The sequence below is a fragment of the Podarcis tiliguerta genome (genome assembly GCF_965153285.1).
Source record: "Podarcis tiliguerta genome assembly, chromosome: 6".
NCBI classification, from domain to species: Eukaryota; Metazoa; Chordata; class Lepidosauria; order Squamata; family Lacertidae; genus Podarcis; species Podarcis tiliguerta.
This window is the reverse complement of record NC_139539.1, coordinates 10,594,793-10,608,200: the sequence shown is the minus strand read 5'-3', so window position 1 is coordinate 10,608,200 and position 13,408 is coordinate 10,594,793. Positions and strand designations below refer to the sequence as shown.

At 39.3% G+C, this 13,408-nt stretch overlaps 1 protein-coding gene across 2 annotated transcripts in view; it reads left to right on the top strand.

Annotated features, from left to right (window-relative positions):
• The window catches only part of OSBPL2 (oxysterol binding protein like 2), a 55,829-nt gene that overhangs the window by 13,947 nt on the left and 28,474 nt on the right, over positions 1-13,408 (top strand). The window contains exon 2 of one of the 2 annotated variants that reach the window (XM_083447501.1): positions 4,446-4,582. In XM_083447501.1, coding sequence (XP_083303627.1) covers positions 4,546-4,582 — 37 coding nt within the window. In that variant the 5' untranslated portion in view covers positions 4,446-4,545. Of the gene's footprint in view, positions 1-4,445; positions 4,583-10,638; positions 10,765-13,408 lie in introns of those variants that run through there. The other variant, XM_083447500.1, reaches the window with a different exon arrangement.

The window sequence follows — 13,408 nt, the reverse complement described above, 5'->3', positions numbered from 1 at the left end:
TAACTCAATTACTAGGTGTTTACATATCTTCACATAAGAACAAATGTAAAGCATGACACAAAGTACAGATAGTCTACTAGCCCACAGTTACTCAGATCTACTAGAATGTCAAGGTTGAACTAGCCACCCTGAAGTGATTTTTACTTCACTCTGAGACATTAGGTAAAGGAAAGGTTGTTGGACAATACGGGTAGGATCCAGACTTGGTCATGTTTAAAGTAGACCCACTGAAATCATTGTGACATCACTTACTAATGAAAATTAACCCACAGAAGAGAAATTTGGATTGTATTTACTCTGTGCTTGGTGTTCAGGTGGCTAGTGTTTGGCTTGTCACTTTAAGGCCCATCTCTTTTGTTTCTATGTACTAACTTTCAGGATACTCTTATACCCCTTTGGAATGTCTTTGGCATTTTTTGTACAGACCTTTTCATCTTATTCCCACATGGAGCATCAAGTTGTTTCCTAAGTCCTATTCAAAGTTGTTTGTTGTTGTTTAGTCATTTAGTCATGTCCGACTCTTCGTCACCCTCTGGACCAGAGCACACCAGGCACTCCTGTCTTCCACTGCCTCCCTATTCAAAGTAGATCCATTGAAATTGACCTAATTTTGTCCTGTTGATTAATTTCAATGAGTCTACTCTGTGTAGGACTAGCATTGGATATATCTCATAATGTGTATTCCCTAAGACGTCTTATCAGGTAGTATTTGGTGAAGTGCTATTGTTTTTTAAGTAAGGTCTCTGATCCACAAGCTCTCAACAAGTTTATATTTGAATATTTCATTGACTTGTAGAAGCCAGGTTGAGAAATCTTATTTTCAAATGGCATTGTGCAGTGTTCCAGGGCATCTTGGTATTTATAACATCTTGGACAACCTGTTTCATTACACTTATGAAACTTCAGGGATTAGTCAAGTGGGACAGAAAAGGCTACTACATAAGCTCTATTAGTTTTGTTAAAACAGTTTATAAACAAGAAAACTGATCATGTCTTCATGTCTGGAGTTGGCTGATTCTTTTTCTGCCCCCTCCCCCTTTCTGTTGAGATCTTTGACCAGGATGTCTTTCAGGTGGTTAAATGTGTTTTTTTGCTGTATCTCTTCCCATTTTTCATTTGTTTTGTTCAGAAAAGAAATTTAATCTTAACAGTAACTTTGAAAGGCAATTGCAGATATTAATGCCTCATATCAAGTTTATTGAGCTGTTGCTTCCTTCAAAAATAGATCAGTCAGGAGTGCTTTCCTGGTAGACCAAGTCATGAATTTATGTTGGATCCTTTCAGGTGTTTCATATAGACTGTGCAGTCTATATGAATGCAAGAGTTGGCTTTATGTGGAGTTATGTGGAGTTTATGTGGCGTTGACATGGCCATGTGGAGTTATGTGGAGTTTATGTGGAGTTGACATGGCCATATAAATTCTAACTTAGAGAGTAAACATGCAGGATGGTGCTACTGTCATTCCTAAACAGGCATCTATTGTAGTGGGACATACTACCCTGAAAATGAGCATATCAGACCAAAGATATGGGTTACCTACCCCATTGTGACCTGAATTAGCAGCTACATGTTCAGCTTAATTTGCAAATTATTTCTGTAGCTTTTCTAGGGAACTGAAATAAGCAAATTATTATCAGGTATGCTATTTGGGGGAGGATCTCAAATGCTCTTCTGATAAATTTCTGCTCTCATGTTTGCTTAGGAGGTATGGCCTTCAGAGCTCAAGCTGGAAGGGTAGCACCAGTAGAGCACCTCTGAAAGTCTCAAAGATTTGTTATCTTGTTTGTTCATGCATTCAGAACTATTACTGAAAGAGAAACTGGTTTTCAGATTCCATGAGAATTAATTCAGTGCTGCTGTGAGAGATCTGATCCATTACCTGTATTTGGTGTGTGTATGTGTGCGCATATGTGTGTGTGTGTGTGTGTGTGTGTATATATATATATATATGTGTGTGTGTGTGTGTGTGTGTGTGAAAACCTAGTTATTTGGGATGTATGCAATTTACAGTGCATTTTGCCAAGAAAAAGTGAACTATTTCATAAATATTCAGGCCACCCTCTTCAGTGCTATCTCAAGAATTTGAGCAATCTAACCCCTTTCTCTCTTCCTCATCGCCACCACATTCAACTGTGGATGTCACTTGTGAAGCATGCTCACAACTTCTAGATTACCTTTGGTTCACTGGAATATACTGTGTAAGGTATATTATAAATAGCTTGTTTTCAAGGCAGTAGAATCATTTGCACTGAAGCCTTTACAAGATCTGTTGGTGTCGTAAGAGAAATACTTGTAACTGTTGCTTAACAAATTATTAGAGGTGCGGTACAGTGCTGCCTCGCAAGACGAAATTAATTCGTTCTGCGAGTTTTTTCGTCTTGTGAATTTTTTCGTCTTGCGAAGCACGGTTTCCCATAGGAAATGCATTGACGGTTTCCCATAGGAATGCATTGACGGTTTTAAGAAAAAGGCGCAAGATGTTTTCGTCTTGCGAAGCAAGCCCATAGGGAAATTCGTCTTGCGAAGCAACTCAAAAAACAAAAAACTCTTTCGTCTTGCGAGGCATTCGTCTTGCGAGGTACCACTGTAGCTGCAATGAGAAAGGAATCTATAAAAAAGTAAGCAGTATTACTCCTGCCGCTTTTAGTGGTCAGTTTGCTGCCTTTCATTATTTTTGGGCTTTCCCCTCTGATTTTGAAAAGGAAACATTGAGTCTGCAAGTATGAAAAGCAGCAAATTGGCTTCTCTTAAAGCAGTAGTAATTATGGTATACTGTTTATTTTTCCAGATATTGAACCTTTTTATAGTAAAATGTCCTGAGCCGTCCAGTTTGCTGCCAAAAATTGAGCAGTTTCGCCTTGTGAAAGGCAGATAATGATCTTGTAAGAAGAAGTCAGCGAAGCCTGAATAAATTAGCACAATCTGTCATCACCATGGTACTGGGCTATCTTCTATGGAAAAATAAACACAGCAAAGTCTGCTGCAGGTGGCTGCCTATTTTCAAGATGCTTGTTGCCATGCTTGCTTGGTACGTGTATCTCTGAACAAGTCTTCTGACTACTTTTCTGTGTTTGGGCAATAAGCCCTTCTTAACATTGAGAGAAGTTGGCTCAATTGTTGTTCTGGGAAAGCATTTCCTAGTGTGACACAGGATGTTCTTGCTTCAGAAGAGCTGGTCCAAACCAGCACACTAATCAAAATGCATTGGAGTCAAGCTTGTGTAACATTTTGTTTAGCCTGGTTACCAGAGTGCTGTCATCGCTTCTCGGCCTTTTGGCTAAGATCAAGTGCAGAGTGCTGTCATTCGGAGGGTGGCAGAGACAAGTTGGAACTTTTTGAGAAAATGAATGTTATCAAAAGAATATATAACACAAGGAATAAACAATGAAATGGTTTAATTGTGAGGCTTCTGAGAGGTTGTGAGATAAATGCTGTTGCTTTGCCATGTGACTTTTGGCTTCAAGGGAAGTAGAGGAATTTCAGTTGGGTGTGTGTGTAAAAAATCAGAGGAGGGAGAAATCTACCTTTTTGTTCATTTTGGCTGTATTAGGGAACAGGAAATTTGTGGGTGTGGAGCTCAGCAGGACACTGGAGCCTATGGAATGGAGAAGGGATTCCAGAATCAAACCCAAGGGAGAGAACACAAGGGGGACTCCAGTTTGCCTGGACACTTATTGACTTATTTAGAAAACAATGGATGGCCATCTGTCATGGATGCTTTGGTTGAGATTCCTGCATTGCAGGGGTTGGACTAGATGATCCTCAGGGTCTCTTCTAATGCTATGATTCCATGATTCTGTGATACCTTGCACCTTCAGGGATCACTACCTGATGGGTTATAATAGCCAATCTGTGTGGGTATATTGGTGTAAAGAGCCTCAGCATTCATGCTAGATAGAAATAATTGTCTTGAGGGAATGTTATGATTATTTTATTGTAAGCTGCTTTAAATATGGAATGAGGATTATACATATTTTGAATAATATCTCAATGGCATTTTACATGAAAAGAATAACTATAGTGTGCCACATGTTTTTTAAAAAGGGAAACAGGTTTTTCTCCCCTTCCCCTTTTGCTTCAGGTAGGTAGTCGTGTTGGTCTGACACAGTTGAAATATATATATATATATAGTCCAGTAGCACCTTAGAGACCAACTAAGTTTGTTCTTGGTATAAGCTTTCATGTGCATGCACTTCTTTCGTATCTGAAGAAGTGTGCATGCACATGAAAGTTTATACCAAGAACAAACTTAGTTGGTCTCTAAGGTGCTACTGGACAATTTTTTATTTTTTTATATATATTTCCCTTTTTTCTGTATGCTGTTGCATCCAAACATAGGCCTTTGGGTGCTTAATATTCACTTGTCGGGAATGGTGGGCTTGGTCCATTGAATTATCCTATGTAAATAGAAGTTGAAACACTATATTTCTCCCCTTTCCAAACAGATTATCTGGACGGATTTTATTTTTCATATAAAAGTTATCTCTCACCAAGAGCAACATGCATTAGAGGAAAGTAACCTGCTGGTGCATAAGAAAAATTACAATGAATAGTGAAGAAGAATTCTATGATGCCGTCACAGGTGAGTAGAGAATGGTGCATTTCTATCTTTTTAAAGGAAATTATACTTTAATATATTAAACATTTGGGGAAAGTTTGAGAAGGAATCCTGTCTGTTTTGAATTATAGATCTCTGTACTTTTGTGGCTTTATCTTAAATACTCAAGCTTGCTAATAGTAAAGAATTGCTCTGTGCATTTCATGAATATGCTACATAGCCTAATATTGTGTCTTAAGTTATTGTAAGTTAAAATGCATGTTTTGACGGTTAAGGCATTAAGATAAGTTTAGGTTTTCCAAAGTAAGTGCTGTTTATACGTACAGTATTTCAATCCCCTCTCGCACCCTCACTCCAAAAATCAATTCTCCCCAGGAAAAAAACCAAGTTGTTTCCACAGTGGAATCAATAGTCAGTCGGAGAGGAAAAGATAAAAATAAAGGCGTAAGAGTGAATTGTATTGGTTGAGATTCTTACAGCTTACAGTTTATGAGGAAGAACCTTGTAGGTTGGAACCCTGAAATGTGAATTCTGGTGAGGGTAGACATTCCCACAGGCATGGGAAACTGTGTCTCTCAAGCTGTTATCGGACTTCATCAGCCCCATCCAGCATTTCCAGTAGTCAGGGCTGATGGGAGTTGGAGCTGCAGGCCCCATTTATCATTTGCAGAAATAAACAGAAATATATTCAACCATTCCAATAAAATATTTTCAATTTGGCTATTTTCCTGACTTTTCCTTTCTACCAAAATGGAAAACTGAGTTATAATGGCCATCTCATAGCTGATGGGGGTGGTGACTCATAAAAGGAAGATAAGAAGGTATTAGATAAGAGTATTGTTTTAGAAGGAGAAGACACAACTGGGTGCTGGGGTTTCCAAAACTGTTTGGAAATGGAGGGAAGGGCATGGACTTGAGCAATTTACTAGAAACTTACTATCTAAGAACTAGCGCAAACTTATGGGCGTGGGCAGGGAGGTCCCCACCCCATCAAGCAAATACAGTGGTACCTCTGGATGCGAACGGGATCTGTTCCAGAGCCCCGTTTACATCCCAAAGCGAATGCAATCTGCGTGTGCGCGGGTCGCAATTCGTCGCTTCCGCACATGCACGTGATGTCATTTTGAGCATCTGTGCATGTGTGAGCGGCGAAACCCAGAAGTAACACGTTCTGTTACTTCCGGGTCGCCTCGGAGCATAACCTGAAAACGCTCAGCCCGAAGCTACTTCAACCCAAATATGATTGTAAATAGAAATACTTAAGTAACTGACCAATTGCATCACATATATCTCAGTCCCCCCCCCAACATAAAGCCTGCCCCCCCCCCGATGAATCCTGGCTACGCCTATGAGCAAACTTGCATTATATACATGTTTACTGGAAATACATTGCTTGTGATTTAGGGGAAACTCCTAATTGCAGATATTTTTGTCCTCTAGACTTTAAACCATGAAGCAGTGGTTGTTGTCACCTGCCAAACATAATGGCTTTCAGGGTCTGTCTTGTTCCTCCCTCTGCTCTTCTCTCTCTCTCTCTCTCTCTCTCTCTCTCTCTCTCTCTCTCTCTCCCCCCCCCCCCCCCATATTTCATTGACTATTTCTTTGTGAGGCTATTTCTGTAAATAAAAGTATATATGTAAAAAAGCAACTTTTACTGTACTTGTCTACATAAGTAATTATGCTTCAGGGAATTCAGAGGAGGGCATAACCATACCAGTCCACATATTGTTTGTAAAGATCCACTTTGGTGGATGGGAGATTGCCTCCTCTTTATGTGGTTACTCTCCATTTTATGTCAAATGTTTTGGTTATTTTGGATGAATACAAAGTCAATTTCCTACAAGCCAAAGGATTGCTAATAAATGGCTTTTGGGCATGTTTGTTACACCAGAGTCCTAGGCATGTCTACTCAGAAGTAGGTACTGTTGAGGTTAATGAGTCTTACTCCAGTAAAGAGTGCAGATTGCAGTCATAAAAGCAGCATCAAGGAATTGTCTCTGACTTTCAGTAAATTTGCTTCCATTTCAACTTACGTAATTGTGGCAGTCATCAACAAATTCCACCGCACTTATTGCCAGCAGGTGGCTCTGTTAATTGTATTCATCTCCTAAAATAAGTGAGCCACTGACCTTGCTCTGCTTCAAGAACCTACGAATGACATGTAACCTTATTTTACACTCTTGGCAGCATTGTAGGTTGCATTAGGTGTTAGATTCCTAGAGCCAGTGGAATTTTAATTGCTATCAACACTAACAATATTTCTTTTCACAGAACACTAGAATAAAGTTCAAGTTTTAAGGATAGGTTGTAGTTCCATAAAATGTTATATAGTGTCTTGCTTTGTTTTATCTTGTAATACTTAACACCAGCTGTTACAAGGTAGGTCAGTATTATGTCAAAAGAGACAATGCACGTATTTTTGTAGACCAAGAAAATCTTTAATTAAAATGATTAAATCATCAAATTACAGATTGGAAGTGGGGATCTGAGGGACCAGTTTGCCTAATGTCATCTAGTAAGTTTCTGGTAAAGTTGAGATTGATTGGCAGCCTCAGCATTTAGCCATCAGCTGCATCAAATACTTTATTAGTTCATCTCCTTGAAAGTTAAATAAATAAATCCCTGTCACACCATGAGAAGTTAAAGCCAGTTATGAGGTTTGGAGGGAAAGGTGTAATTAATTCTAAAATGGAGCATTCTGAGCAGTTTGCAATACATGAAATAATAACAGACATCAAATCTAATTTATAGATTAGATAATAAACAGTCTCCTTGGTTGATTTTGATGAACAGGAACAGATGTGGGTATATATGAGAGGTGGGTCAAATTCTGTAGGGCCAGGTTGCACAAATCAAATAATTCGGAGGATCATTTCTGCACAAAGCCACCACAAAGGAACAGAAGGCATGCAGGGTCATCACCAGCTCTGCTCAGAAGCCATAGCGGAGTGGATGCAGGGCTACGAGACCAGCAGCTTTTGTCGCATATTATCCATGAATTTTTCCACCCCATCTTGTCATTGACAGAACTTGTAACTAAGAATTTATACCTGTGTACCTAATTTCTTTCTTTACTTATCAATCCATTTCCTTTCTTTATCATGGTTTTTTTAATTGCTGGGAAGGACTTTTCATGTCTTTTTTTAAAAAAAAATATGGTTCTGGAAGTCTTTTTGGCTAAAGAGTGGGCTACCTTTTTCTGATACTGTCTCTGTCACAACCTAAAAGACTCCCATGATAATGCTTTTTAGGAGAACACTACAGTTCTCACAGGGACGCGGGTGGCGCTTTGGGTTAAACCACAGAGCCTAGGACTTGCCAATCAGAAGGTCAGCGGTTCGAATCCCTATGACGGGTTAAGCTCCCGTTGCTTGGTCCCTGCTCCTGCCAACTTAGCAGTTCGAAAGCACATCAAAGTGCAAGTAGATAAATAGGTACCGCTCCGACGGGAAGGTAAACGGCGTTTCCGTGCGCTGCTCTGGTTCGCCAGAAGCTGCTTAGTCATGCTGGCCACATTACCCGGAAGCTGTATGCCGGCTCCCTTGGCCAATAAAGCGAGATGAGCGCCGCAACCCCAGAGTCGGTCACGACTGGACCATAATGGTCAGGGGTCCCTTTACCTTTACTTTACAGTTCTCATGGTTCTGTACTTTTTGCATTCTCCCCTAAGAGACCTTCTCCTTGACTCTGAAAACAGCCCTTGATACAACCTTTCCACACTTTGTTTCTCTGTTACAGGTAGCAGCCATTTTAGGTGTGCCTGATATGTACGCAACCGCACAAACACACATTGCGCCAAACTCGGAAGTGACCCAAAAATGTCTCAAAAGGGGGCAGGACGGGGTGTTTGCAGGCTTTTCCAGTTGTGTTTCAAATATACGTGATTTCAATTTTCATGAGGCTCAGTTTTATGTTGTGGCAGCTAATATTGCCTATAAGGGAATGGCATTGTGTATAAAAGCAAGCAGGGAGGCACCCAGTTGCTTATGGAACACATTTTGTGCTTGAGTTTCTAGGTGGAGATTAGTTTCTACCTGGTTTCTAACTGGTTGGAGCTATTACTGAGGAGATGTGTTAATCTTTGATGGTTGACTCACTAAACATTTCAGGTCAAGTGTCTCTAGATCCTGGTTTGTTTGTTGCATGAGGCAACCATGAGAGATATGTAAGCTTCTATTTATTTTGTTACGTTGAATTCATTTATTTGACACCTCTCCTTTGCTTTTATACACAATTCTGTTCATGTCTTTCTGTGTACCAACTGCACAATCTTAGCTAAGCCCTAGCTGTGCTTTGAGAACTCTGATATAAACTGATCAGTTACTATATATATATTGACCAAACTGCGGGAGGCAGTGGAAGACAGGAGTGCCTGGCGTGCTCTGGCCCATGGGGTCACGAAGAGTCCTAAACGACTAAACAACAACAACAACAAATATATATATATATATATATATATATATATATATGAGAGAGAATGAGATGGTCCATGAGACTAAGATCTATTAACTCAAGTGAAATGCCACTCTGACTTTTTTTATAGGGCATTGTTCCCCTAGTGCCATCTTATGGCTGGCCCCGTAATTCACCACAGTGATTCCTCTTAACATCAGATTGCTGAGTTGTACCATTTAGTTCTGGCTTACTATTTAGGAATAAAATGGCATTGAACGGGGATGTAGAGGAGCCATGTAGATAAGATGGAAGATGATGATTAAATAGCTAGTAATTGACCAGATATTTGTGGGGTTGTAGTTAATAACAACCCCACATGAGTTGACATGTGGTATTACAGGTTGATACAATTCTGTACAATGCTTGAAGGTCTGAGTTAGCTTTTGAGTGCCATGTTTCAAGAAGGACCTTTCAAATTGAGAAAGACTTCAGAGTTAAAATACTTCTTAAGGGTTGGGGTCATAATTTGTCTCAGTAGTGGAGCATCGGCTATGAATGCTGAAGGTCCTAGGTTCAGTCCTTGGCAGTTCCAGGTAGGGCTGGGAAAAGACTTCCATTTGAAAGCCTGAAGAGTGTGCTGCATAGGCAGACTGACAAGACTGAAGTAGTTTGCAAAGGCTCTGACTTGGTATAAGGCAGCGTCCTATGTCTAAAAAGCTGTGTAACATGAAAAAGCTGATTAAACTGAGTGTGTTTGGCCTACAGAACTGGAAGGCCTTAGGGGTCCTATCAATATGAACCTAATCTGTAAGAATTGGAAAGGAGAGAAAATTCCGACTAAACTGGAGTGGCAAAGTAAACTGCTAGAATACGCCGAGTTGGCAAAAATGACATAGAAACTGAGAGGTCACATCGATCAAACATTTATTAGAAAATGGGACATGTACAAAAATATCTTAAGGACTATTGTAATAATATGACTTCTGTGGTATGATGGATAATTATAAGAGAATATATTACTGATGAAAATTAACAAAAGAAAATGAAAACAAACAATGCCCTAGATAGATTAAGTGGTAGATGCAAGATGGGGTAATGGGAAGTCGTTAGAAATGCAAGAAGAACTTATTGTGATACGATGTAACAAATATTACCGTTTTCTTTTTTCTGGAAAAATATTTTGTTTGTTCTTTCCTTTTAATTTCAATAAAGCATTAAAAAAAATCAATAGAACCTTGGTATTGGTTATTGTGAGGGATAGCTGTAGCCAGTGTTAGAAACTCAGGTATATAACCTATATAGCCAAATGGCACCATACCTTTTTTTTGTTTCCTGTTATGCCACATTTTTCAAGGATAGATCCTTCTGTTGATGACTTGTAGGCTTCTACATATTTTGCATTCCAAATGTATTGCATTATAATTAGTAGAAGGCATATCTTGTGTGGAAGATTTTAACATTTTATCTGTTGAAAAATATTTGTCTTGAGTGTGTTGTGACTTGAGACAAACAGCCTATGAAGGATTCACCTTTCACTGTGGTGATTCTTCTATATGGTTTCCTTCTTAGTTGCCCTGTTCTAAAGATTCCTGGTTTGATTTTCTATGATTCAGCCTCCATCTTATTGCCCTGCTTACCTGACACTTATGCAAATGGTTACATGTAAAAAGGGCGGCCTTATTCCTTTTGTATTCTGACGCAGGCTGTAGTTTGCCTCTGGGATTTCAAGGAGGTGGAGATTAGTCAGGAGGAGCTAGGTTTACTTTACAGGATGTGGAAGAGGAAGAAGACATCTAAAAACAAATTTGCTAGTAAGTCACCTTTTCTCTCTTTTTCTTATGGTGAAGTTCATCCATTCTTAAAAGCTGTTAAACTTTTCTTGTATCTTTGTATTATGAAGTTCATACAAGTTCATTATTATGAAGTTAAGGAGTTAAATAATGTCCTCCTAGTCATGGTTGATAAGCCTCTCAAGAAACAAAACCGTTTCTGCTCTGTTTTCTCTATCTAGTCTCCCAAAATATTCCTGAAGAGGTGTAACAATAGTGCCAACTTAAGATAAGTAGCAATGCTCTTTCCTAAGTAGGCCCAGCTGATGCTTTGGGAATTGCAAGTAATCAGCATTTTCCAGTTTGCATATTCCGTGGATTCAGATTTTTTTTTTAATGTGATGTCTGTACGTGTTTCTTCTTCTTTTTTAAAAAATCTACTATAAAGTTTCTATCTGTGAAATAGCCTGACTTTTTCAACATGCTCACAGTCTTTCCTCACTGTTATGTGTACATGCCATACATTTAAAACACACACTCTTCAAATCCTGGGACCTGTAGTTTGTTGAGGGTGCTGAGGATTTTATATTTGTGAAAGGTAAGCCATAGTGCCAAAAATTATTCAGGGGTAAAATGTGCTTAAGTATATGGTGTTGTACATAGCTTTCTTTTTTACACTTCAGTATAAGTCAGCTTTGGAATTAAATCCTTTAACAAAATGAAAAACAAACTGTAATATCCAAAGTTTGTTTTTGAAATTTAGGCAATATCCTGCTTTGGTGTAAAAGTAACTCATCTTGGCTAAGTCGGTAGTTATTGGTAACTGGCATTTTGTCTGATTATTTTCAGTTAGCTAAGTTTATGTAGCTGCTGCCAATCTACTCATTCATCTTGAGCTCACCTGACTAGAGCATGGGTGTAGCCAGGATTTATTTCGGGGTGGGGCAGAACTGAGTTATCTGTGATGCATTTGGTCAAGTATTTTTATTTATTTGATTGGGGGGCAGTCCCCCCCCGCCTCCCTTGGCTATGCCAATGGACTAGAGTTTTGGTATGAAATATGTTTACCAACTTTTAAATTGGAGTGTGTATGCATTATACATGATAATAACTAAATAAATATCTGATAATGTGGACGCTAGTTTACAAAAGTTTATTACGGTAGCACTGTCAGTGGTGGTTGCCAGGCTTTGAGGCCAGTGTATTAAATGTATGTATATTTATTTAGTTATTATTATGTATAATAATAATACTCCAGTTTACAAAAGTTTATGACCATACATCTTCCTGGACCAGCTCCATAGAGTAGGAATTGGGGGCACTTTGCTATAGTGAATCTGGTCCAGGTCCAGAGAGTAGCATTAGGAGAGTGCGTTTTGCAGACCCCCGGTAATTATGTCATGGGGTCCTGCAAAGCACTATTTTATCTCCAGTGCTAATTAATATCTATATAGAGCAGTCATTAGGTGTTTTAGGGCAAGATGCTATCAGTGACACTCTTGATTTGTTTCACTATAGCATTTGAATCAGGAGAGGCCGCTTGACCAGTACAGTGGTACCTTAGGTTAAGAACTTAATTCGTTCAGAGGTCCATTCTTAACCTGAAACTGTTCTTAACCTGAGGTACCACTTTAGCTAAGGGGCCTCCTGCTGCCACCGTGCTGCCGCCATGTGATTTCTGTTCTTATCCTGAAGCAAAGTTATTAACCCGAGGTAATATTTCTGGGTTAGCGGAGTCTGTGCCCTGAAACATCTGTAACTTGAAGTGTCTGTAACCTAAGGTACCACTGTACCTGAGATGCAGTGGTGTGATGGGTGAGGGGAAAATAAGCCTAGCTTGAATCCTGGAGGCACTGTGGACAAGTAGTTCCTATGTCTGAAAAACTGGTCAATTTGTTGTTTTGGGTGGGCTTGCATTCTCCCTGAAAGAGCAGGCATGCTTCAAAATCTAGCTATGTCACTGGAGACCCAAGTAACCAGTGGCTAGAAGTGCTTTTTACCAGCTGTGCTTAGTACAACAACTTCAGCCTTTCCAGGACCCGGAGGGCATGGCCACAGTAGTTCAGGAACCTGGTGACTTCAAGATTGAATTACTGCAGTGCACTTTCTGTAGAGCTCCCCTTATGCTAGACCTGGAAACTACAGTTAATACAGGATGGTGCAGTGCAATTACTGACAAGAGTAAGACCCTATCAGTATATATCCCCTCTGCTCCTGAGATCTGCATCACTTGCTGATTTGTTACCAGATCAAGTTCAGAGTGGTAACTGTTGTTATGTAGAGTCCCCAATGGCTTAGGAATAGTTTACTTGTAGGTTCACCTTACCTAATATGTGCCCAGTTGACTGCTTTCATCTGCAGAGCTGGTGCTGTTACAGCTGCCACATAATACTCATTCCACAGTTCTAAGAAAGTGTGGTAGTACCTACACTTTGAAATTTCCTGCCATCAGGCAGGTGCCTTCGCTGTACTCTTTTCAGTGCCTGGTTTTTCGTTAGGCAAACTTTTTGTTTAGGGAAACCTATCCAGAAACATATACAGTCATTTTTGAATATTTTTTACTCTTAATTTTAGTTATTTTCAAATGTTTTAAATTGGGTTTTTTATAATTTTAATATTTTTTGTAGACCACTTAGAAGTTTTACTGTAATCAAGCGGTGTATAAATTTTGTAAAATAAAAATGAA